The 27,366-nt window shown below is 38.1% G+C and overlaps 1 protein-coding gene across 5 annotated transcripts in view; it reads right to left on the bottom strand.

Annotated features, from left to right (window-relative positions):
* LOC108255727 (deoxynucleoside triphosphate triphosphohydrolase SAMHD1) overlaps positions 1 to 25,304 on the bottom strand; it is a 31,002-nt gene extending 5,698 nt beyond the window's left edge. The window contains exons 1-14 of one of the 5 annotated variants that reach the window (XM_053674251.1): positions 25,230 to 25,304; positions 13,745 to 13,801; positions 12,113 to 12,184; positions 11,757 to 11,807; positions 9,649 to 9,809; positions 6,860 to 6,990; positions 2,373 to 2,431; positions 2,189 to 2,242; positions 1,804 to 1,971; positions 1,318 to 1,418; positions 1,079 to 1,190; positions 900 to 991; positions 618 to 718; positions 351 to 511 (exon numbers count right to left, since the gene is read on the bottom strand). In XM_053674251.1, the coding sequence (XP_053530226.1) occupies positions 351 to 511; positions 618 to 718; positions 900 to 991; positions 1,079 to 1,190; positions 1,318 to 1,418; positions 1,804 to 1,971; positions 2,189 to 2,242; positions 2,373 to 2,431; positions 6,860 to 6,990; positions 9,649 to 9,809; positions 11,757 to 11,777 (1,161 nt within the window). In that variant the 5' untranslated portion in view covers positions 11,778 to 11,807; positions 12,113 to 12,184; positions 13,745 to 13,801; positions 25,230 to 25,304. Of the gene's footprint in view, positions 1 to 350; positions 512 to 617; positions 719 to 899; positions 992 to 1,078; positions 1,191 to 1,317; positions 1,419 to 1,803; positions 1,972 to 2,188; positions 2,243 to 2,372; positions 2,432 to 6,859; positions 6,991 to 9,648; positions 9,810 to 11,756; positions 11,808 to 12,112; positions 12,185 to 13,628; positions 13,802 to 20,423; positions 20,494 to 25,229 lie in introns of those variants that run through there. The other 4 variants (XM_053674253.1, XM_053674250.1, XM_053674254.1 and 1 more) reach the window with 4 other exon arrangements.
* Between the last annotated feature and the right edge of the window lie 2,062 nt (positions 25,305 to 27,366).

The following is a 27,366-nucleotide window of genomic DNA, read 5'->3' as shown; positions in this document are numbered from 1 at the left end:
TCTTGAAGCGGTCATTACAAACAAAGGCTTCTCCACTAAGTATTTAATAAATTTCAGTTAGTGTGTATAATATTTTTCTCCTGTGTCATTCCTCTTTATTACACATAACTTCATTTATGGACTTTAATGTTTTTATTTCTTTATATGTGTGGATTTCACCAAAAGTCTGGTGAAAATTTCATGTGAATAGCCTCATTGGAAATATATTTACTGAAAAAAAAAGTTCACGTGTTCTTTCCCCCACTGTATCGTTAAATAATTACTTACAGTAGCATCTCAAAAGAATCTGGTGTGGAGGTTGAAGGAGGAATCTATAATAATGAATGTTGGAAAAAATGTGTGTGACTAACTTTCCGGTTTTCAGCACTGTCCAAATGTTTCACATCCTTTTTCTGGAATATTTTGCCACCGACAAACTTGTAAATCTTGCGCTTGTCAATTCTCCTAATAATTTTCCTTGCTGTTTTGAGACTGTTGTCTGTTGACCTCATGATTTCCCGAAGAATGTCATCTGAAAAAAGAGAGAAAACTATACAAGACCAATTCCAGTAGATATAAGATATAAGATATTAATGTCTTACTGGTAATTTATTATTTCAGAGAAATGTAGTGTAAACCTGTGAGTTTCAGGTATGTTTTAGGGTCTATAACTGCCTCAGAGATTGTCTTGTCACCCAACTTAAAGTGACCTTCAGCTGCCAAAAGCGCATCAACAATCCTAAAAATATGAGGGGAAAAACATGATCAAAACAGGTGTGTGTAACTTGATAAAATAAAATGATAATTACTGCTATCACTGGCAACAGTCTAAAATTCTATGTTTGACCAGCACTACAACTGACATTTGCCTAAATCTCACATGAAATGTCAGTGTGAGTTTATTTACCAAGTTAACTCACATTGTTTCTATTGCCACCTTAACTCTGTGCTGGCAGACATTGTAGTGAAGCAGATATCGATTATGGAAGAGTTCATACATGTTTATCGCTTCCTTAAAGAATGAAAAGAGGAAAAAATAATTATGTTTTAATATCAAATGTCTTTGTGTATAAAAAGATTCCTTCACTTATACGCTTACCTTATCTCTTGTGCAGATGTGCGTTTCATTTTTCTCGTTGGTGCAAACTCGTGCGAACATCACATAGCGCTCATGTGAGAAGTTGCTTTTCATCCCCACATGGTGACAATCTCTGGGAAAGGAAATATAGATACATAGCATATACAGTATTATATCTTTTGTGAAAAAGTAACATTGAATTTCATTAATTAAAACCAAACATGCATTTCACGCAAAAAATATGCACAAGCCAAACTCACCTACTGAAATAATCCATTTTGTCAACATCAATACCTGTCTCTTTATTGGCCACAATCTCATACAAGTAGGACTTTCTCTCATGTCTTTCTCTGTTGAGTGACTGCATGAGGCAAACCGTATACAGATAATAATAATAAAAAACAACAACAACAACAAACAGAAATTGACTGTGAGAGTGTCTTATTTGAACCTTATACCTATAGCCTTTTTGACCCACATACACTCCTAGAAAAATGGTTCTTCTTTAGGTGATCATTAGATAATTAGGGGTTCTTAGCTTCATTAAAATAGTTCTACTTGAAGACCTTTAAGCCTTCTCCCAGAGCTACAACCAAAGAACTTGATTTGCCTTTTATTTTCTCTGTGTGCCATTGTTTACTGGCGAAATATTATCTTATCGTGTTACTAGTTACTTTAAGTCTGTGACTTGTATGTATATATGTATGCATGTATGTACAGTATATATGTATTTTTGTTATTATTACGTCAGTAGAAGGTCGTGTTCCTTCAATAAGCTCATGGATGAACTCGAAGTCTTTGTCTTGAAATTCTAAGCCTTCATTATGTTCATCTTTATAATGTCCATTCTTCATCTTCTCCTTAATGCCATTTTTGATCAGCTGTTCAAACATTTTGCCTGATTGTTCTTCATGCTATACAATAAAAATAATATAAAAAAAATTAAAAGAGCAATATAAATTACTATATCACTATCAATATCAATATAGCAATATCAATCAATATGTATTATTTAACTACTGTTTAATGATAATGTACCATTTACATCAGATCTCTTCAAATGAACAAGCTGAACTCCGAGACTGGAAATAAATAAAATATTTGTTTTGATTACAATCACAAAATCCTCACCTTCCAGTTTTTTAAAGCTTCTGTAGTTTCACTTTCTCCTGTTTCTGAGACCTTGTTGGGAAGAGAACAAAAACAGCAAAAATAAAAGAAATAACTCTATATTAAACCTTATTTTAGCTATTTAAATGAAATAATCAAATTTAACCTGGTGGTAAATTTAAAGTTACACAAATTGTTCAGTTACCATTCTCTCTGCTAGCTCCTTCACGACTTCTTCAAATAAATGTGAGAACGGGCCATGACCTTCATTTGAAAAACAGACTTTACAGATTAATTTTCACAATTACATCAGTTATATATAATGCCTATTACAAAACAGTGAAATGGACAATATTTATGTTACAGTTTCCACCATTGCATTGTTGTTCCCATGGTGACAAATCTAATGTAGTTACACTTGTGTTTCTCTTTGAGTACTGTTTTAGTCTAGCCCTGTCTCCACCTCATCCTATTAATGCTTTTTTTTTGATAGCATTCACTAGTTCTGTGTTAGCCCCTCTGTTTAGTTAAGTCCAAGCTTTATTTCATGTGTCACATTGTACACCCTGGTTTTAACTCTTCTAGTTTCTAATTCCCAATTTCATCGTTTCAGAGCTCATGTCCAACAGCTACAACAAAACTCTTGAAGAATTCAAATGGGTTTGCCATGGAGTGTCCCCCACAAATATGTTTATGACCACGTCTATGTTTCACGATTTGGATTTGTCTGCCTGTCTCTCACATAATAAAGTTATCTGCATTTGCATCTGTCCTCAACTCCATTACGTGACAATAGTTGTAAAGTTATGGAGGTGGAGCATGCAAGTATTTGTTTAAAAAGCCTCCAAATTCTACTAATTTGTTTTTCTTTTACTAAAGAAAAAATAATTTGCAGGAATAAAGGCCTATGCATGCACTGTTGAGAAAAGGACACTATTGTAATGCTGCAAACAGTATCAGTTACACTTCCTGCTTACACCATACAGTGTGTCCTATATCAAGGAGGTAACTCTGGCCTTCAGTTCCCATCAGCCACTGCACTGGACTACAATATGGCACATGACCACCTGCACCTGAATCACGTTTCTGTTAATGAGCACTCATATATATAGTCACTGTTTGCACTGCTTCTCTGTTTGCACTGCTTCTCTGGTTTGTCCTAGACTACTGTGTTCCATGTTTTTTTCTTGCCACAGTATTTTGCCAAGTTGTCTTAGTGTCTTTGTTTTGTTGTTTATTTGTTTAATAAAATGTTCTATATCTGCCATTGCTTCCGAACCCTACCTTGAAACGTGACACAGTATATAAACAGATGAAATCCTCAGTATAATTGTGAAGTCATGCCAACTACATAGTTTATCTAAGCTGTGGGATATTTTATTTTATTAAATATGTCATAATTATATTATAATATATGTTATTATCTTGTGTTAGTAAGTCACACAAACAGATTCTGGTTGCATCTGGATTTAAATTTGATTTCTGTTAATCTAATTGTTATAGACTAATGCATTATGAATAATCTCCGCCGACGCCGGTCCCAAGCCCGGGTGAAAAAGGAGGAGGGTTGGGCATCAGGCTAGCACCCTGATCCCGTAAAATCTATCTTGCTACGGAAACAACAAGCAAAAACCAGCGGTCTAAACAATACCGGCGCGATGACCCTGTTTCTCCCTTGATGACGGTGCTGGAGCAAAGCCGAAAGGTCGTCCAGCGCCCGATGCAAAATGGGATACTCGACGCCAATACGATCACATGAATTGGAACCTGGAACGTGCGAACGTTGTACCAGTGTGGGAGACTGGAGCAGCTTCTGCACGAATTCGACAATTACCGGCTTGACATTCTTGGTGTCAGCGAAATGAGGTGGACGGGTAATGGAAAAATGATAAGCGACGGGAAGATCGTCCTGTATTCGGGAGCCAAAGAACATCACGTGCACGGTGTCGGGATGGTCCTGAGCAAAACCGCGGCACAGGCACTCGTTGGATGGAAACCGATCAGTGATCGCATAATTACCGCCCGATTTCAGTCTCGCCATGCTAAAATTACTGTTATTCAAATCTACGCACCGACAAATGAGGCAGATGATGAAGAGAAGGACGCCTTCTACGACCAGCTGCAAGACACAATCACGGTTATGCCCAACCATGACATAAAGATCCTCCTTGGCGACATGAATGCGCAACTCAGTAGCGACCGGCAGGGCTGGGAAAACGTGATCGGACCTCATGGATCGGCAGCAGTAACGAGCGATAATGGAGAGCGTCTCCTATCCCTATGCAATCTTAACAACCTTTGCATCGGGAATACATATTTCATTCACAAACGGATTCACAAAAAGACGTGGCGGTCACCAGATGGGGCCACTCACAATGAAATCGACTATGTATGCATCCATCGACGGTGGCGCTCGGCTTTACGTGACGTACGGGTTTTTCGCGGCGCCGACGTCGGATCTGATCACCACTTGCTTCTGACTTCAATCCGACTAAAATTGAAAAGAGTGGCCGGACGCAACACCGTTCGGTCATTTGCCTCCGAGAAATTGAAGGACCGCGTGAACGCCGAGCACTTCCACATTGAACTCGCTAATCGATTCCAGATTCTTGACAACTCGGCCAGCATCGAAGAACAATGGGCACAGATCAAGGATGCTGCCGTAGAGACGGCAGAGAGAACGATTGGTCGACGGCGTGGAACGCAGCGAGAACGGTGGATTCAGGACCGGACATGGTCGTTGCTCGATGAAAGACGGGTCAAGAAACGTCAGCGCGATCAAGCAAAGACCGAAGAGGAGCGAAATGAAGCATCGCAGGCGTACCGAGAACTCGACCGCAGGGTCAAGAGGAGTTGCCGAGCAGACAAGAAGGACTGGCTGGACCGGAAGGGCACTGAAGCACAACTGGCTGCGGACCAGGGTGACAGCAGGACTCTTTTTCGTGTGGTCAGAGATCTCACTCGGGCCCGAAGCGGTTCCACTGGGCCGATAAGGGATACAACCGGCAGGATGCTAGTTAGCAAAGAAGAGCAGGACGCGCGTTGGGTGGAACATTTCAAAGACACCCTAAACCAGCCGGCTCCCGTAGCCACGCACGACTTTACAGTCTTTCCTCCTCCCTGTGAGCTGGAAGTGGACATGAGCGACATCATGGATGCTGAGGTCGCTGCAGCGATTCGTCATCTGAAAAACAACAAAGCACCTGGTCTTGACCAAATCTCGGCAGAAATGCTGAAAGCGGGTGGTGATGAAGTTGTACGGGTGCTCACTACGCTGCTCAATGACTGCTGGCACATGGAACGTGTCCCAAATGACTGGAGACAGGGTGTCATCGTCAAATTACCTAAGAAAGGTAATCTCGCAGACTGTAACAATTGGAGAGGCATCACCCTTCTGTCTGTTCCAGGCAAGGTATTTTGTCTCGTCCTCCTCAAACGGATACTGCGAGCAGTCGATCAGGCTCTACGGGACGAACAGGCCGGGTTTAGAAGCGGTCGGTCGTGCACTGAACAAATCTTTGCTCTTCAAAACATCATTGAACAAAGCTCCGAATATCAGAAACCGCTCTTGGTAAACTTTATAGACTTTAAGAAGGCGTTTGACAACGTCCACTGGAAATCGCTTTGGAACATCGCACGGCTATATGGCATTCCACAGCGGTTTATCGCCATTTTCCAGAACTTATATCAGGATTCTAGCTGTTGCATCCGGACGGACACAGGTCATACTGCCTTTTTCACCATCGAGACTGGAGTCAGACAGGGCTGCATTCTTTCACCATTCTTTTTCCTCATGATGATGGACTTCGTCATGCGACGAGCACTAACACAGCCAGCGTCTGGAATTCCGTGGAGAGGCCAGGGACGCCTGACCGACCTGGAATTCGCCGACGATATTGTGCTATTGGCGCAGAATGGGAAAGTCTTACAGGAGATGACCACTAGCCTGGAGCACGAAGCAGCCAAAGTTGGGTTACGGATCAGCACTGACAAGACCAACGTCATGGCCGTCGGCCGGATGACGCCGGTGCGGATCACGGTGAGCAACCAGCTGATCGAAGAAGTCAAACAGTTCACCTACCTTGGCAGCATTGTGGCTGCGGATGGTGGGACTAACGTGGATGTCAATCGCAGAATCGGCAGAGCATTTGCAGTCTTCCAACAGCTACAACCGATTTGGGCTAGGCGAACTATCCACACCAACAGCAAACTTCGCCTGTTTAATAGCATCATCATCCCAACCGCCATCTATGCATCTGAAACTTGGAAGAGCTCGAGGGCAGTCATCCACAAGCTGAACGTGTTTCAACAACGATGCCTGAGAAGAATACTTGGTGTATCATACCGTGATCGTATTTCAAATGAAGAAATTCTAAGAAGAACAAACTCCCGCAGCCTGGCAGAAATGGTCGTAGAACGAAGAATGCGCTTTGCAGGACACATTCTACGGATGTCTGACCACCACCACGCAAAGATCGCGCTGCGCTGGACGCCGCCACGAGGGAAGAGAAGAGTAGGGCGGCCGCGGAATACTTGGCGACGAACGTTCATGGAGGATCTACGAGCGCTCGATGTCAAGTGGGAAGATGTGGAAATCGACGCTTCCGACCGAGCCCGCTGGCGAATGCTTGTTGCCCGATGCGCCCCGCTGCGCGGACGGAACTAACTACACTACTATTATGAATAACTCACCCAGGTCATGACACAATCCTGCAATCTGAACGCAAAACATATCAATACTAGTTATTTTTTCAGCTTCTTGAACTTCTTGAGGTTGTTGAGCTTTCAGACTTCGTACGAGTTCCCCTGCCAGATGACCCACACTGTTAAAAGAAACAAGATGTAGTATTATTACCCTTGGTATCATTATTGCACGACATTACATAATTATGTATTTTGGTGGGTGTTTCCAGCAGCATACAGGAAGTAACTGTAGATTGATGACCTTTTTTTAAAATAAAATTTAAAAAATAGATTTACACTACAGTATTCGTTCATAATTAATTGTTAGTTAAATAATTAGTTGTTGGCTCCCAACAACAGTTAATGTAAAAAAATTAAATAAAATAATAATAAAAAAAATCACTGTCTAAAACTGCATAGCAACTGTGAGCTGTTAATTCTTTCATTCTTTTTTTTTCTTTCTTTCTTCTTATATTTTGTTACTATAATGTTGCATAGTTATGGTTTGTAACAATTCTGTCATATCAGGACAGTTCACTGCCATGCCACCAGAGGGCACCCTTCCCTGAGTTTTAAGAACTTTATTTTTTTAATAGACATCCACATGGACACTACACTGGATAGCATTGCTGGTTATTTATTGAAATCTCTTCTCAAGGTATTAAAATCTTGAGAGTCCACTCAAACTTTCCAAACGCTCACAGAAAGATTTACAAATGCATCCATTCTACATCATCCTGATCATTCTCTCCCATTGGCGATCGAGATAGAAGCCTCTGAAAATAGCATAGGAGCTGTACTATCTCTACATCATGGTAATCCTCCAAACCTGTGTCCCTTCTTCTAAAAAATCAGGAGGAATGAGGAAAGAGGAATGATGATATTGGCTCTAGGGATCTGAACATCCCTTCTGCATCCTCACTGATCAGCAAATCTTGTATATGTAATGTCTGTTAAATGAGTGAATCCACATCAAGCCAGACCAGCCCTCTTTTTCAATTGCTTTAATTTCATTAGAACTTACAGACCTGGGTCAAAGAATACCAATGCATGATGACGGTTACATGAAGCCACACCTACCAAAACTCTCTTTGACACTATCCTCCCCAAGTCCTTTTTTAAGAACACATTAATTTGAACATCATGGAAGACATCCAGTGATCCCTACCAGATGATCCATTTCCTTGCAAGTGCCCTGCTGGAAAAGTGATGTCTCACAGAATATGCATGAGTTGGTGATCCATTGGGTGCACACGTCCCTCAGCGCTGATCATTCAGGCATTTATTGGACCAAAATGTTAGTTGAGAAGTGACAATCTATATTTTCTTATGTTGAGACGTTTGTTAAAGCTTTTACTGTCTGTGCTCAGTCTCGCACTCCACACCAGCTACCAACAGACCTTATTGAACCTTAATCCTTCCCACATACACCATGGTCCTACTTATGTAGAAGTTCATAAGTTCATCAATGACCTCCCCAACTCACAATGAAATACCACATTTCTAACCCTTCTCAATTGTTTCTCTAAAGCATGTCATCTAGTACAACCCCACAAACTTCCCATGACCATGGCGATAGTCAAGATCATGTTCACGATTCATGATGGCTATTCGGGCAATTCAACCTCCCTGTAGAAATTGTTTCAAACCAAGACTCCAGTTCATGTGCACAGTTTGGCAAACTTTTTGCTCACATCTTATCATCAGTGTTACAACCCACAATCCAGTGGCCAGGTGAAGCGTTTGAATGAGAAGATCAATAGGTTTCTGAGATCCTATTTACACAATAATGGACCCATTACCTAAAATAGGCAGAATTTTCCTAGAACTCCTGAACACACTCCTCTGAAAGTCTTACAACACCATGTTAAACTTGGTGAACTGGGAGGGATTTGTTCCAGAAAAAAAAGATCTTGGATCCCAGCAAACGGCATTCATGATCTCAATCACGGATTTCCACCAAGAACTTAGAGGCATCCGTTTGAATGGTGGTTCAGTTTTTGGGTCTGTTTGTGTTTCTGTGATGTCTTTTGGGGTTATTTCACTACCATGCCACCAGAGGGCATCCTTCCTGAGTTTTAAGAACTCTTCCTCAGTTGTTACATTCACTTCCTGTCATGAAAGCATTTAAAACAAATGGACACTAGGCCAGACTTAAAGCCTTGCTGATTACTTGTATTCATGTAAGGTCTGAGCCGTTTATATAATCTATGCTTTTCAATAAATGACCCTTGCTCTCTGTTCTGATTTTCTTGTTGTTTTGTTTAAATTATCCTCTGGTATTGATTCTCTGAATTATCTGTGCTTTTGACCTCTGCTTGGTTTTTGACTACGTATCCATTGGACTTAGTTATTATTAGCCTTTTGTAGATGACCCTAGACTGTTTTGGTTTTTTGAGTATTGCTTTTGGAAATTAAATCTCTAGGCAGTGATCTAGTGAAGTGGTAGCTCAGTTGGTAAGATGTTGGACTACTGTTTGGAAGGTTGTGAGTTCTATCCTGAGTACCACCAAGCAGCCACTGCTGGGCTCATGAGTAAGGCCCTCAACTGCTCATTTGTATAAATGATATAATTGTAAGTTGCTCTGGATAAGGGCATATACTAAATATAACCTGCCTTCTGCATCTCTACTGTTACAGTAACCTAGTCCCATAATTGTTGCTGTTTTTGTATACTGTATCAAAATGTCTTCAAGTATTTTATCATTAAAATTTGTATTATTTGTTCCCCACATTAGCGGCCACTACCCTCCACCTTACATAGTTTCCTATTCATATGAATGTGTTGACATTTTTACCCGAGGGAGTGCTCAAAGCGGTTGTGAGAAGCTCCTGGAAAGACATAATAGATTCCTCCCATCTGCTTGATGTTCCTCAGGCGTTGAAACTCTGGTGTGTCAATGATGTCCACCAGCAGTGGATGCATCTTTATATGGCCATGGACAGAGTCATTGAAGATCTGCAATTAAAACAATTCTCAATTAATTCATAAGAACTAGCAATGCAAATATATATGCCATTATTTTTATGTCCATCACTGTTATGTTTTTCCAACAAGGTCATAGAGTGAAGTATGATAATATTTTGCCATAAATACTGGCATCATACAGCACTCCTTAGAATCTTCTAGCTAAGCTGGCGAATGACAAGGAACATTGACATTTACCATCCCCTCCAGACTATAGGAATGGCAAGACAAATTATATTGTATATTGAGGTTTGAGCTCAAAAGAGGAAGGAGACAACAGATCAATTCTAGCTTTAATTTCCTTATATTTACATTTAGAGTTGTTAAACAACTTGGCGCCTTTTGTTTGAACCCACCCATTTTATTCCAGTGATCAAAAATATTGGAGCATGTGACTGATAGGTGTTTCTTGCTGCCCAGGTGTGATTTGTTAAATTGATCATTTAAAGAATTGATAGCTCTGAATGTCTACTCTTGGTTTGAGCCACATGTTTCACCTGTGAAGATCGCATTTCTTTGTAAAATGGATAAACCAACTTGAAGATCAGAGAGCTGTCTATGGAAGAAAAGAAAGCCATTTTGAAGCTGAGAAAAGAGGGAATCTATTTGTGCCATTGCAAAGGCATTGGGCATAGCCAATACAACAATTTGGAATGTCCTGAAAAAGAAAGAAACCAGTAGTGCACAGCACAAACAACCTGTTATGGAACAGGTTGGCCAAGGAAAACAACAGTAGTTGGTGTCGGTAAAATTGTGAGAGTTAGGAAGAAAAACTCCATAACAATAGTTAGTAACATCACCAACAACCTTCAAAGGGTAGGGGTGAAGGTATCTCAATCCACCATTTGAAGGAGGTTTCAAGTGCAGAAATATGGAGTCCATACCACAAGATGCAACCCACTCATCAACAGTAAGAATCAAAAAGCCAGAGTGGAATTAGCAAAGAAATACAGAGACGAGCCACAAAATTTCTGTACCCAAGATTAAGTTCAAGTAAAGTGATGGAAAAGCCAAAACATACAAGCTCATCTGTGAAACATGGTGGAGGTAGTTTCATGGCTTGGGCTTGCATAGCTGCTTCTGTAATGGCCTCACTAATGTTATTTGTGATGTAACTCATGGTGGTAGCAGCACAATGAATTCAGAGGTTTACAGAAACAATCTGTCCTCTAAATTACAGAGAAAAGCATCCAATATAATCGGGAGAAACTTCATCATACAGCCAGACAATGACACAAAACACACTGTCAACACAAGAAATGACTTTATCGGGGTTGGACAGTGGAAGGTTTTAGACTAGCCAAGTCAATCACCAGACCTTAACTCAATCAAACAGCATTTCACTTACTGAAGAGGAGATTGAAGGGAGAACCCCACCCCCCCATGCCTTCCCCGTCTTATTTTAATTCTTTCACGTTAAGACTATCTGTTCCATCACTTTTGCACACCTAAAACTTGGGTGGTCTACCACCAAAGGCACCATATTCTGTAGGAGTCTGTAGCAGGTCAGAGGCACAGTTGGAATGCCAAAAATAAATAAAATATCCTTGTGAATGTTTAAGGCACAACATTTATTTCACTTCTGTGTATGAATGCACGTGCATGCATGAATGCATGAATGTGTGTACGCAAAAGCAGCATAAATGACCCACAAAATAGAAGCACAAAAACAATGGACCCTCTCAGTTAGAAAACCCAATAGATTATGTTGGGTTATGTTGGGTTCATAATCATCATAATGATCATAATGTTATGATGATAACATTAATTTTTCATTCCTCGACAATTCTCGACGAATATTTATTATTGTTTTTAAAAAAATGTAAGTCTAGCCACCCAGCCTCTACATCGTACTTCTTCATAAGAAAGCACTTAACCATCACTTTGCTAATAAAAATACACAATGTAATGAAAATACATGTCTACACAACTTCTCACCTTGTATCTTTCTGTAGCCATGTTTTGCCCCGAACCTGAAGCCTTGTTTCACTTGAATAGATATGGGAAAAAATTAAGGTAAATATGTCTTATAATTCACTCAAATCTATGCCCAAATTTCAGCACATATGTATCTTAAACTACCATACAACATCTCCATATGTTAAGATCAAAATAGCTAGATTCATTCATGTATTCATATATTCTCAGTAACTGCTTTATTCTTCAGAGCAGCATTGGATCCATCTGCACAAACCTGCTGAGATTACTTATTAATATACTTGATAGATATTATACTGTTCAATTTTGGCATGCCTTACAACATATATATTCTAGCACATTTACAAAATCCTTACCTCTGATTGCTCTGCCAACTCTTCCCCTGTTTTGTTCAAGTGTAAATTTCTTGTTTCAGAGAAATGACAAGTCTAAGAGGAAATACACAATAAAATGAGGGGAAGAGCTCAGTTTTTTTTTTTTTTTTTTTTTTTTTTTTTTTAAAGAGGTGTCATTATGGGTATAAAAACAAATATTTGAAAAGAAAAGTAAAATGTTAGTTGTATCCTGCCTCAATTCTGACTTCATTTCTTTAAAATTGTCAGACAAAATGAGCAAATGCACTGGGTTATGTCTCATTTTATACTATGTATGACATTACAGTTCAGTAAATATGGTTAAAGTTGTTTGCTGTACAATCTTCAGTCAGCAATTTTATGCTACCTTTTAAGCATATAACTATGTGACTAGATGTATTCATATATTCTCAGTAACTGCTTTATTCTTCAGAGCAGCATTGGATCCTTCTGCACAACCCTGCTGAGCTTATCTTGATGTATATTATACTGTTAAATTTTGGCATGCCTTACAACATAATATATATATATATATATATATATATATATATATATATATATATATATATATATATATATATATATATATATATATATATATATATATATTAAAGGTGTCATTCTGGGTATAACAGTATGAGAACAACAAAAGTAAAATGTAAATGTTGTTTCCTGTCTAAATTGTGAGTTTCTTTCTTTAAAATCCTCAGAGAAATGAGCGAATGTACTGGATTATGTCTCATTTATGTTAAATGAAATAAATATTTTTACAGTTTTTTGCTTTACAATCAACAGTCGCAATTTTATGCTACCTTTTAAACATATAACTATGTTTAAACTATAAAACCTGTGGTGAAAATATAAAGAAACTGGTTTTCCCTTTGAGTAATTGCAAGTAACTTCATTTACCAATTTTAAACTTGACCGGGATTATGGGAAATTGTCAATATGGCAACAAAAAATATGCTATATGTATATGCTACCTTAAAAATCAGCTTGTGTCATAGCATTTTACTGCCTCTGATTGATTTCCATATAGAAATTAATTGACTTTAAGTTATTAGGTTAAGATATTAGATTTAGATATTTGAAATGACCAAAACAGCTGAAAACATTGACATGTTTCCACAAAATAGAAAATCTATTTATCTAGTGTGAATGATCACAGTGATTTGTATCAATGTACAAGAATAAAAGTTCATTCCTTTTTATTGTATATTCATTAAAATAAGTTAACCTATATAATGTAAATCAGTAAAAGTGCATGGCAAAACACATTTGGACCAAAAAAAACGTGACACTACACTAGAAAAAATAAATGTGTTGATTGCAGGGAAATTCATTTATTTGTCACAAAGAAATGTGATTTTTTTTTCATTATTTTAAATTTTTTTATATATTACTGAAATAATGGTTGATAATGGTTAATAATAAACAATAAAATTGTTAATCATTGAAATGTTAAAAACAAACATAAAGAACACAATACAATAAAGTAGTACTGTAATGATTTGCTTACCTTTCTCAGCTTGGTGTTGTGAATCTCGTACAGTAGATCGAGGTGTATATATAGCCTAATGTATGCATTTCTAAATCAACAAGCTCTGGACACACCTTTTTGAAAAATTCACTTACCACAACTACATAATCTGGACACCTGGACACTCTCTTGATTGTTGAAATTCTGACAATCTGAAAAATGACAGGCTAATTATTATATTAAAATATGTTCTGCTCGGAAGTAAATACTAGCTAATGACTATTAAGCCTTCTGAACATCTTCACTGAAAAGAGGAAATATATATTTTGGATTGGTTCCCAATGTCAACTTGGCATGGCACATGGCATGTTGATAATTCCACACACACCTGTACATGTGGTTGTACTGGCAGAAGTACATTCAAGTTACCGTTCGTTCTTTGAAGCAAAACTAAAGGAAATGTATAAGAAAACATTGTCTTTCAGTAGTTAGACAAGTTCACTGGACTTGTGGTATAATGATACATTGATCATTCAAAGCAACAACATGTTTCAATTTTCATTTAGTATACTAGGAAAAACTAGCCTAGATGGATTATTGTGTATACATTCTCAAGAGACCTTCATATGAATACAGGGGAGTACAATGGTTTCCCCCAAACAAGTTTAGCAATTATAGTTTCTGTAGTTACATTATTACTGAATTTATTTCGGGGAAACCATTGTACTCTACTGTCTACATATGAAGGTCTCTTGAGAGTGTATACATGACATGAATGACAAATGAAGACAGTGGAGTACAAAGGTTTCCCCTAAAAAAAGTTCAGTAATTGTAGTTACCAGGTGCTATAAAATACAGAAGAGAGAGAACAGAAAATATAGACAACATTATGACTAATGCAGTTTAATGAAATAGCAACCAACACACACACATACATGTGTTTGTACCGACATTTTTGACATTCAAGCTACTTCCTCATTTGAAGATAAATGTACTTTCTTTTAACCTACCTTTTTCCCAAAACTAGCCTAGATGGAAGAACTGTTGAACTGTTACTGCTTCCTCAGTCATACTCAATAACATATTTAATATGAAAATGTTACTGTATAGATAGTATTATTGGACTGAAAGAATAATAGATACAAATGGTTACAAATACAGATTCAACTGGAGGAACACTTGAGAGTAATTTTTGCTAGGTGGAAGTCAATTTAGTTTAATCATTGTAAGCAGTGTCAGGGTCATTATTTGAAAAACTAGTCCATTGCAAATTGCTAATTACTTCTACACTAATATTGTTATACAGTAATTTTATTTAAAAGTAAAAAAATAATGAAAGTAAAATATAAATACAAAGAAATTATATTTAAGGTAAATACACTAATCATAACTTGATGTCTAAGTTACTCTCTAGACGCTATACAAGTCTGTGCCAGAGAAAAAACATAAGGATGAAAACTAGTAAGAAGAAGAAAGGCATTACAATCCCTTAAAACTTGTTTCTTCTACTTACAAATGAACAAAGTAATTTGAAGCCTATATCCAGTAAAAACAGTGGGTATATTAAGCTTTGTTGTAAAATATTTCCACATAATTAACAGGCTATTAGTTTCTAAATGTGTAAGAAGTGTTTGTAATAATATTCCCATTGTCAGCAGTTGTATAACAGTAATTAAAGTAATTAACACATTAATTGTAACACTTTAGAAACTAATGTGTTAATAGGAAAAGTAAATTACATTACATTACTGTGTTACACCCAGCATTGGGCCCCAAACTAGCTAGATACAAATGGATATATGCATAGATTTTCTGTATGAGTGTTTACACATGTAAAAATTGGTATTCATGTACATCCTGTAAATTTGGGGGAAAAATTCCATACCCTACTCCTGTTCCTGAGTGTGTGTAAATTTTACACATAAGATTAACTATTGTAAACACTGAATTATCGGCTTTAAATAGACAGTTTTGTTTTTTTTCAGAGGATGAAAGCTAACTTATAAATTGGATCTGATTGCCCTGGCATCTCATGAATTTTAAAAAGCTTTGTCATGGTTTGGCCTCCCCAAATTTGCAGTAATACTTTTTTTTACTCAGTTTTGTGTCAAACCATTTTCTTCTGATCTCAATTATATTGTGCTGGATTGACGACACCACATTAACCTCCATAATGTCTCTCCATATTTTGCCCCCTGCTGGATTTGCTGCTGCATACTTTTTTATTTATTTATTTTTTTATTCTTATAGAGTCAAAAGTACTTCAACTTTAGGAGCCATTTTGCACTTTCCGCTCTGTGAAGTTGTTTATTTATGAGTTTTGTAGGCTTCACCAAATGCAAATCAGTTTTTTTTTCTGAGTTTTGTGGGCTTCTTAAAATTCTTTTAAGCGAATTGTTTCTTCCTGATGTGTCTTTGGCAAAAAGAAAAACAAAGAAAAAAAAACAAATAAACTGCATTAACAAACAAGCTATGATCTTTTTATACAGCAAAAGTACATCAACATACAATAATCAAATGCATTGCAAGCAATATTTGTCATTGATATTAGGAGCGTGTGTGTCATTGATCAAAACCTTTATGTTTTTATTTTATTGGATTGGATTGGGTGAACAATGGCACCTTTGGCTACCGCTACTCCACAGTCGATGTATGTAACTTTGCCCATTTTTACAACATATCCTTGGATTTGGTGCACTGGATGACTGTCTGTGTCTGGTTTAAAATATTGGATTTAGCACTTGAGGTGCCATCTCCATTAGCCACGCCTCCTCCACTTTGGACGTGGTAAATCACTACAGTATAATGAGAGTCGATCCGTTATACTAGCTACTTTCAATATTTTCAATCTGGTTTCCATCCCAAACACAGCAGTGAAACAGCCCTTGTTAAAATTACTAATGGCCTCCAATGTGCTGCTGACTCTGGCCTTCTGACCATCTGCATCCTCCTCGACCTTAGTGCTGCCTTTGATACCATCTCCCATTCACTATTATTTGAACAGCTGGCTGACACTGGGGTTAACAGCATTGCTCTTCTCTGGTTCTCATCCTACCATAACAACAGAAACCAGTTTGCTCAGATCAAGAATGTCCGGTCAGAACCAGCTCTGTTTAGTCAGGGTGTTCACTCAGCTGTATATCTCCAATAAACCAAACACCGTCCTGTTCCTTTTTATCTATTCGAACATCATCAGCATGGTTAGCATCATTAGGCTTATAGAAAGAGTGCAAGGTGTGTCTGAAGTATGTTTTTTCAGAAAGTCATTGAAAGCAGGAACATATCAAATTACATTACAGTCTGAATTTAGCATTCATACAGTCCAACCCTGTTTTGAGGTGTGTGTGTGTGTGTGTGTGTGTGTGTGTGTGTGTGTGTGTGTGTGTGTGTGTGTGTGTGTTTGTGTGTGAGAGAGAACATATGCATGTGTTGCCAATTAATAGCTGGCATGCGGGGCAGTTAATGTGAGTCAGGGAAAGACTATGTCCCTCTTCCCCCAATTGTATTTAGCTAGCTAGCTGTGATCCCTTTAGCATTTTCTATATTTCTGCATAAATATGAGCTGAAACATCATCAGATTTTCACACAGGTCCAAAAGTAGACAAAGAGATGCAGTCATGTTTCGTGACGCAACGGAGATAAGGTAGGATGCAAGCACAGGTTGAACAACAGTTTTATTTAAAGAGAGCCAGGCAGACAAATCTAAAACGTGATCCAAAAACATAATCCAGTAACATGCAAGGTTCAGGCGATCGGCAAACAGGCATAAACGAGGCAAGGCAGGAATCGAAGTCGTGGTCTCGGGATACAGGGTCGATATACCAAACATGAAACATAAACAGCAGCGAGGGACTGGTAGCGGAGAAACCAGAGTGAGCTTAACAAACAAAACTACACATGACATGAACTATGAACTAAGACTAAGACTATGAATCGAAACATGAAACTATGGACTGTGACTGTGGTTATCTATCGTAAGGACTCTAAACTAATCTACTGTCTAACTCATTCAATATTCCGCCCCGTGTGCTGGGAGGCGCACGGTATTTATGCGGAAATAATCAACCTCGTAATGGCTGACGGCTGAGGACGATTCAGACACACATGAAACCATAGCCAATGACAGAACGGGGAGGAGACATAACAGAAACATAAACAAATGCAAGTGTAGAAATGTCACGATTGTCCACAAGGGAAAAGAATGAAATGAAACAACGTTCCTCTAGGACCATGGTGCTGCATAAAATAACACACTAACTACATGAGATGACACAAAACTAAATAAGATCTGCAAATATTCTACATAAAGTGCATGTGCAGACGTGTGCTAACACCACAGGACAGTACAGTAACTACTAAAACAGCACAATAGGTACAGTAAGTGACAGTGTAGCGCCGAACAGTGTACAGTTTTAGTGTGGAAGATATAACAGCTAGTGCAGAAGATAGGTGCCAAGGAGTAACAATATAATTTAAAAATGGTATAAATGTAAAACATAACATGCTATGATTAGTCTTCAGCAAATTAGCTCATACCAAATATGAAAATAGCAGTTATTGTGGTAGCAGCCAGGTAAAGTGTATATGAAGTGTATAATAGTGACAATAAATTAAATACTATATTTTTATAATACAGTAGCAGCAAAAATGCAACAGAATCAATGCAGGAATGTGCAAATATTGCAGTGGGGGTAGGAAGGTGTTCAGTTCAGAGTGTGTGTGTGGACGTGTGTGTCAGTCCAGTCTTTGAGAATTGTGGAGTCTGATGGCTTGGGGGAAGAAGCTGTTACACAGTCTGTCCGTGAGGGCCCAAATGCTTCGGTACCTTTTTCCAAATGGCAGGACGGTGAAGAGTTTGTGTGAGGGGTGTGAGGGGTCGTCCACAATGCTGGTGGTTTTGCTGATGCAGCGTGTGGTGTAAATGTCTGTGATGGAGGGGAGAGAGACCCGGATGATCGTCTCAGCTTTCTTCACTATCCGCTGCAGGGTCTTGTGTTCCAATGAGGTGCGATTTCCGAACCAGACAGTGATGCAGCTGCTCAGGATGCTCTCATTAGTTCCTCTGTAGAAAGCGGTGAGGATGAAGGGTGGGACATGGGCTTTCTTCAGCATTTACAGAAAGTAGAGACGCTGCTGGACTTTCTTGGCTATGGATCTAGTGTTGAGGATGCTCTTGACGATCTCCACGGAGGAGCCATCGATGTTCAGCGGAGAGTGGTCTCTCCATGCTCTCTTGAAGTCAAAAACCATCTCTTTTGTTTTTGTCCACATTCAGAGACAGGTTGTTGGCTCTGCACCAGTGCATTAGTCGCTGCACATCCTCTCTGTATGCTGACTCGTCAGTCTTGCCGATGAGACCCACCACGGTCACGTCATCAGCAAACTTAATGATGTGGTTGGAGCCATGCATTGCTGCACAGTCATGAATCAGCAGAGTGAACAGCAGTGGACTTAGCACACAGCCCTCAAGAGCCCCCGTGCTCAGTGTGGTGGTGCTGGAGAAGTTTTTCCCGATCCGGACTGATTGAGGTCTTCCAGTCAAGAAGTTCAGGATCCAGTTGCAGATGGAGGTGTTCAGGCCTGGTAGGTTCAGCTTTCCAATCAGGTGCTGAGGAATTATCATGTTGAATGCTGAACTAAAGTCTATGAACAGCATTCGAACCTAGGTGTCCTTCTTGTTCATCGTTCCTTCAATTATATGACGTCTGCCAGTACCATACAATGATGAATGAATGATGAAAAACCGCCCCACACCATGATGCTTCCACCTCCACACTTCACTGTTGGTATAGTGTTTTTTTATGGTGCCATTTCTTCTCCAAACATGGTGTGTAGTATGACAGCCAAAAAGTTCAATTTTGCTCTCGTCTGACCAGACTACACTCACCCAGTATTTCATAGGCCTGTCCAAATGAGTTGCAGCAAACTTTAAATGAGCTTCGACATGTCTTTTCTGTAGTAATGGAGTCTTGCAGGTGAGTGTGAGCAGTGGAGTGCATTGCCTATTGTTCTCTCTGTGACGATGGTACCTGCTGCCTCCAAGTGTTTCTGGAACTCTTTCCAAGTGGTCCTTGGCTCTTGGGCTACTCTTCTGACTATTCTTCTGAGTCCCTGTTAGAAATCTTGCGAGGAGCTCCTGCGCGTGGCCGGTTGATGACGGATTGATGTTGCTTCCACTTGCGGATTGTAGCCCCAATGGTGCTTACTGGAAGATTCAGAACTTCTGAAATACGTCTGTATCCGATTCCATCAATATGTTTTGCCACAATAAGGTTGTGAAGGTTTTGGGAGAGCTCTTTGCTTTTACCCATCATGAGATGTTTCTTGTTGGACACCTTGGTAACGAAAAGCCTTTTTATAGACCATCAATTTACTAACCCAGCTGATATTAATTTGCACAGATAGGAGGTGTAATTACTTTCTAACTACTTATGGATTTCAGCTGGTTCCTTTACTTACCTTGCCTTGGAGAATTGCTTTTTCTTAGTGTGTTCACTACTTTTTTCCCGTGTCATTCCACTTTATTACACATAACGTTATTTATGGACTTTAATGTTGTGAATGATTTAAATTTGCAGATTTCTTGATTTAATACTGATGTCTGGTGAAAATTTCATGTGAATAAATTCATTAGAAATATATTTCCTGAAAAAAATGTTGACTCGTTCAATACTTTGTTTCACCCACTGTATATTCATTCATTCATTCATTCATTCATTCATTCATTCATTCATCCCTATTAACTCCTTTATTTTGGTCAGGTTGCAGTGGACCATGCCATTGCAATTGCCATTGTCATGCCATTACATGCCATTACAATTACAAAATCCTTACCTCTGATTGCTCTGTAATAGGTCTTTTTTGTTGTTCTAGCCTGAAGTCTTGCTTCTGAGAACTGGCAGGTCTAAGAGGAATTATGCAATAAAATAAGGGGAAGAGCTCAGTTTAAAAAGAAAAAAAACGTGCCTCATTCTGGGTATTAATTCACACAATTAATCAAATTCATAAAAAGTAATTTTAGAAAAACTAAAGTAAAACGTAATAATATGAAAATGTGTCAGAAAATTAGGGTCTGTGCAAAAACATCTGGTAATTACCATGTCAAAATACTGTAATACACTGGGTGAAACATACTATTTAGTATAGATGTAGATATTCAATTCAATTATTACTAGACATCAATAACTGAGAAATGAAATAATCTCTTCTCTTGATTTTTATATGTGTCACCTGTGAAAAAATTTTGGAAACAATTTGAGAAATTGGCTAATTATATGCTTCCTTTTATACATACGTGTGCAGACTAGATATTAAGCTTTCTGAAAACCTTATGATGAAAAAAAGTATACATTTATATTTTTGGTGATGGTTCCCAGTGCAATGTAACATGGGGCTTTGGCATTTTGATAAATCAACCCAAACCCATATACCTAGTTTGACAGATTTAAACTATACTTTCTCATTTGAAGAAAAACTCAAAGAAAAATATACATGTAATAGACTGTTTTTTCTCAGTTGTCAGACAAGGTCAATGGACTTGTATAATGATGCATATGACTGTTTCCCCTTTCATGTTATATACTACAGATATAACTAAATATGAATACATTATTCAGATTGAACAGATAATGTGTTTTAAACAGATACACAAACAGATAGAAATAGGAGGCACAATATTCTTGAAAATATGCCAGAAGGGTATTTGCTTGAGACTAGTATGCTTGAGCCTGGGCTTAGGCGGGATGCAATATAAAAGTTGCACAGGCAAGAGATTTTTACTTGAAGGGCATGATTAGGAAGTTTGTGGGACAAACATTCAATTCAATAAGACAATATAAATGTGTTACAGTATTTTTAAATCATCTATAATCAGCAGTTTTCTCTAGTACACCCACCTAAACACTGCCTTATTTGGCTCCAAAATAAAACAATTCTTCTATATTTCTGTTCAAACTGGCCTAAAATTCATAATATGCTTTAATTTATAGATTATTCTTTCCACCACTTCTTATAGCCCACACAGACCAGGCGCCTATAACAAGCTAATTTCTACTACATTTTGGTGTCTGAGTGCCTCATAGTAAGCCAGTTAGTCCCAACAGCTAGCCCACAAATAAGTAAATAAAGAAATAAATAATTATATTTAACTATTATAAAATAAAAGTTCAGATAAGAAAGACAATGATAACTGATCAATGATTAACCCATGAGAATGAGTTAAAAACAAATAATCTTTTCAATAAGTGATTTTATTTTTAGCTCCTGCAGATCTCCACAGTGCATAATTTTGGGTGATATTCAGGAATTAAATGCCAATGAAATCAAATAGCTGGCAAAATAAAAGCTTTTTCTTGATATATTTATGAGGCCATAGATGTTAAAACAAAATGGTACACCCCATAGCCCTCTCATGCCATAGTTATAATTTTACCATAGCTGACAAGTTGTCTAAATAAACTTGCAAATGTATTTGTATTTACATTGGTGCTTGAAAGTTTGTGAACCCTTTAGAATTTTCTATATATCTGCATAAATATGACCTAAAACATTATCAGATTTTCACACAAGTCCTAAATGTAGACCTAGTCATTTATTTACTGAAGAAAATTATCCAATATTACATATATGGGAGTGGCAAAAGTATGTGAACCTTTGCTTTCAGTATCTGGTGTGAGTCCCTTTAGCAGCAAAACCTGCAACTAACCGTTTCCATTAACTGTTGATCAGTCCTGCATATCGGCTTGGAGGAATTTTAGCCCATTCCTCAGTACAGAACAGTTTCAACTCTGCGATGTTGGTGAGTTTCCACCAAATGAATTATTTGCTTCAGGTTCTTCCACAACATTACTGTTGGATTAAGGTCAGGAATTTGATTTGGCCATTCCAAAACATTACCTTTATTCTTCTTTAACCATTCTTTAGTAGAATGACTTGTGTGCTTAGGGTCATTGTCTTGCTGCATCACCCACTTTCTCTTGAGATTCAGTTTACAGACAGATGTCCTGATATTTTCCTTAGAATTTGCTGGTATAATTCAGAATTCATTGTTCCATCAATGATGGCAAGTCGTCCTGGTCCAGATGGAGCAAAACAGGCCCAAACCATGACACTACCACCACCATGTTTCACAGATGGGACAAGGTTCTTATTCTGGAATGCAGTGTTTATCTTTCTCCTAATATAAGCCTTCTCACATAAATAAAAATTCTATTTTGGTCTCATCCAAAATGAGCCACTGACTACATCACTGATATGTGCTATATGTAAATATGTGTTTTGATTGTTCTGGCCTCCATTGTTATTTTTTATTCATGTTTTATGCAAAACATTTTTCCAATAGCCTTTTGGCTTGTCCACATGATGTTTATCAAACTGCAGAAGGGCAGCAATGTTCTTTTTGGAGAATAGTGACTTTCTCCTTGCAACCCTGCCATGCACACCATTGTTGTTCAGTGTTCTCCTGATAGTGGCCTCATGAACATTAACTTTAGCCAATGTGAGAGAGGCCTTTAGTTGCTTAGAAGTTACCCTGGGTTCCTTTGTGACCTCACGGTCTATTACACATCTTACTCTTGGAGTGATCTTTGTTGGTTGACCACTTTTGGGGAGGGTAACCTTGGTCTTAAAATTCCTCCATTTGTACACATTCTGTCTGACTGTGGAGTCCAAACTCTTTAGAGATGGTTTTGTAACCTTTTCCAGCATGATGAGCATCAACAACTCTTTTTCTGAGGTCCTTCTTTGTTTGTGGCATGATATACTTTCACAAACATGTGTTGTGAAGATCTGACTGTGATATATCCCTGTTCTTTAAATAAAACATGGCACTCACTCACACCTGATTGTCATCCTATTGATTTAAAACACCTGACTCTAATTTCACCTTCAAATTAACTGCTAATTCTAGAGATTCACATAATTTTGCCACTCACAGATATGTAATATTGAATAATTTTCCTCAGCAAGTAAATTACTAATATAATATTTTTGTCTAATTTGTTGAACACACATGCACACACACACACACACACACACACACACACACACACACACACACACACACACACACACAGTAAGAAGCTGAATGTGAACCTGGTGAAGCGAATGCTGGGAGGGTTTTATGACGTGTGCTGAAAAGTGTGACTTGAATAAATGTGAACTGGAGAGTCCGACGCCACCATGGCAACCTCCCCTCTAGCCTACAATTGTCAAAACCCTCACCACCCTCCACCAAACCCAACATCATTTGCTCCTGGATCTGCACCACAAGCAGCAGCTGCACTTCAAAGCCCTCACACAAGAGCAGGCCGAGTGCAAAGGGGCACTTCAGACTCAGCTGCAGCCCATGCGACATGTGACACTTGCTATCACAGGAAACAAAGCTTGCTGCTTAGGTGCTCAGGTGCTATTCCAGAATCAAGTGGGCGGTCCTGCAGTATGTCGGCCGGACACGTGAAGATCATTGCTGGTGCTTCCAGTTGCTGCTGCTCTCCCAGGTTGGTTGTCCCATCACCTACCCACAGCAACTGAAGATCTGAAGGTCTCTCTCTCTTACAACTTCCCTGGTTCCAAATCCCCAGTATTGACGTGCAGGAGCTACAAAACCAGCCCAAATGTGGTTTGTCCCCATTGCCCCCAAACCCCTGTAAGTCCGCTCAAAATAATGCGCAGGATTGTGATAAGTGGCTCAAGCCCCTGTTATTTTCAGTACAAGTGATCCCACGAGCCTCCATGGGGTTTTCCCCATTTGAGTTGTTTGATGGGCACAAGTGGAAGGGGGAACACTGTAAACCCTGCCTGACTGGTCTCTCCTCTGTTCACTTAAGATCTAAAATTACAGGCGTACTTATTTTACTAACGTTCAGTTAGTGACAAACCGCTCCAAGTGGAGAATTATTTGGGGCTAAAGAAAATAAAATCTTCTGGGCAAAACTTGATTTTAAAAATGCATTTTACTTAATATTGTTTTCTTAACAATAAATTTGTAATGCAAGTAACATAATTATATTGACATCAGTAACTGTAATCAACTACATCAATTGAAAATGTAATGCGTTACATTACTGTATTATCAGAAGAAGTAATTGGATTACACCCAACTCCTAATGCTCCTAATACATCTGAGTTGATTTTACCAAATGCATTTCAGGATAAAAGTCATTGTTAAATGGTAGAGCAAGCTTACATTGAACATTCTCTTTTCCAGTTCCAAAATTAAAATGATCTTAATTTTGCTTACGATGCTTTTGGGAAACTCTGTCCTAATCCAATCTTTAATTACTAAACTATATATTACTATGTATTAAAGGGTTTACTGTCAAACCTTATATTAAAGCATTACCACATGTGCTGTTGCTGCCAGAAATCAAGAGTTGCAACAGATGTTTTCTGTTGCTAATGCAACAGAAGAGATAGTGACAGAATTCTGATATATAAATTTGTTAAAGCTACTATTACTATTCCATTTTGACAATATTATTTTAAGTGAAGTAAGGTATTTATTACTATTTATATTATTATTAACTATTTATTATTATTTATATTATTATTAACTATAGTACAATTAATACAGTACAAATCATCAAAACCAAACTACATATAATGTACAGCAACAGTAGAACATGATAAATGTTGGCTTACCTTTGGCTTACAGCTTGATGCTATGAAACAGGTGAGCAGAGTGATGCATATATAGCCTAACAGACATACTATCTGGACAATCCCTTGTTTGTGGATTAGCTGCCCTCCCCTGTGATACACCTAAAACATGGACACATACCACACTGCTGAAAATGTGGTTACAGGCAAATACTTATTTGTATGTCAAAACAGTGTATTAGAATAAGAGGAATGAGGGCCAAATCACGTCAAGTTTATTTATCATTTGCACAGTACATTCAGTCAGGACATGTAAAACAGACTCTTCAAAACACCTGAAAAGAAAGAAAAAACAAAGCAAAGAAAATAAATACTTTATTGTCCTCTCAGAAAATAGTTTCCTGGACTCAGCATGCATTAATGGCTTACAGCGACAAGTTCCACTACCTGCCAACCTCACATATATACATTCCTAACAGTTTTGCCCACCAAACAATATTTCATAGCCCAGTATTCACAGTATTGCACAGTTCCATCAGTATTGCACAGAATACAGTATAGCATTGTGGAGAAATCACTGAATTGCACAGTCTCAATAATATTACATGATCCCAGGAGTTTCACAGTTCCAGTATTACACATCCCCAAGATTACTGCAGAGGCCCAGCATTACACAGCTACACAGAGTATTGCACATCAGGAATTGCACCCTCCCAGAAGTTTTTGCATAGTTCTTAGAATTGCTTATTAAATTGTGTGTTGTTTATGTCATTTTCTGGTCTTGTTCTCTAGTTTTCACATCTCCTTTTAGTATTATTGCCTGGTTTTGGTTATGACTTTGCCTTAAGATTTGGATTTGTCTGGTTGTGTTTTCATGATAAACTCGTACTGCAAATGCACCCGTATCTGCCTATCTTATCTGACATAAAGCTACAGACCAATAGTCTTTTTTTAAAAAAAACAATGTTTCTCTGGAATTGTTCCAGAATTGCAAGTCCAATTAATATTGTAAAATAGGGACCCAAGCTTGGGTCACATACTCTGTACAACTCTTCAGTAGTAGAGTAGAAATTCCATCTGGACAGGTTAACTTCCTTTTGAACTATTTCTAGCTATATCCAGTCACAATTCCTAAAAGCTGCTTCTTTCTTGTTCGTGCAGACTTTACATGTGTTTTGTGCTTAGGATAAACAGTTATGTCCTTCTTAGTGTGCATGTCCACACAAAAGTTGATGTAATCAGTTGTGTAATCTCTCTGTCTAGTCTCTGTTGCAGCGTTTAAATCTATGTTGTGAAAAATATCCCTGTCTGTACACAGAAAAACTTGCAGGGTGTTTATTCTATACTCTTCCCATAAAGTCACTATTTTACCAGTGGCTTGCTACTTTTAAGAACAGTCCTGTATGTTGCTATAAGATGAACTGCATTTTAGTCCGAATTTGTAAGAGGAGGTTAGGGTTTTGCATTGTAAACTTTTATGTTCTTCTGGAACTCAATAAATGGATCTTGTATGGTAGCACTACTTGTATTGTTCTCTGCTTTATATATCGCTTTGCTTGTATTTTCTCATTTGTAAGTTGCTTTGGATAAAAGCGCCTGCTAAATGAATAAATGTAAATGTAAATGTATGTTGTTGCCATATCATTTGTCTAAAAATTTACCATACTGTGTCTTACACTTATTGATAAAAAACATTTAAGAATGTCTTGAGTTTACACTTATTAAATTAAGGAGAGATGAAAAAACATTCACCAGAGTAGCACTCCAGCTGATTTTCGATACTGTCTGATATAATTGTGCTCTCACTGCATTACCATTGGGTGGGACATAAACCATGCAAATGATAATGTTCCCAAACTCTCTTAGAAGACAGAACAGCCTTAGATTTAGAGAAAAAAAGTTCAATGCCAGGGCTGCAAAAAGTTCTTTTCGTTGTACATTGTTTGCAAAATTTGTTACTCATCCTCTGGATTCAGTGAGAATCAGGAGCATAGCTTGTGCAAAGGTTGCCACATATACCACATTTAAACAAAATATACACAAAAACACAGGAACAAGACTTTTTTTTCATTTCCACATTTAAAATGTAGAACTATTGTAACATTTGAGCATTTTATTATGTCAATAACATAAGTGACTAAAAAAAACACAAAGGTATAATTTCTGAGTTGACTAACCA

This window comes from Ictalurus punctatus, chromosome 22 (assembly GCF_001660625.3).
Source record: "Ictalurus punctatus breed USDA103 chromosome 22, Coco_2.0, whole genome shotgun sequence".
Lineage (NCBI taxonomy): Eukaryota > Metazoa > Chordata > Actinopteri > Siluriformes > Ictaluridae > Ictalurus > Ictalurus punctatus.
Note: the sequence above shows the minus strand (reverse complement) of the source record. Positions and strands in the feature narration are given on the sequence as shown.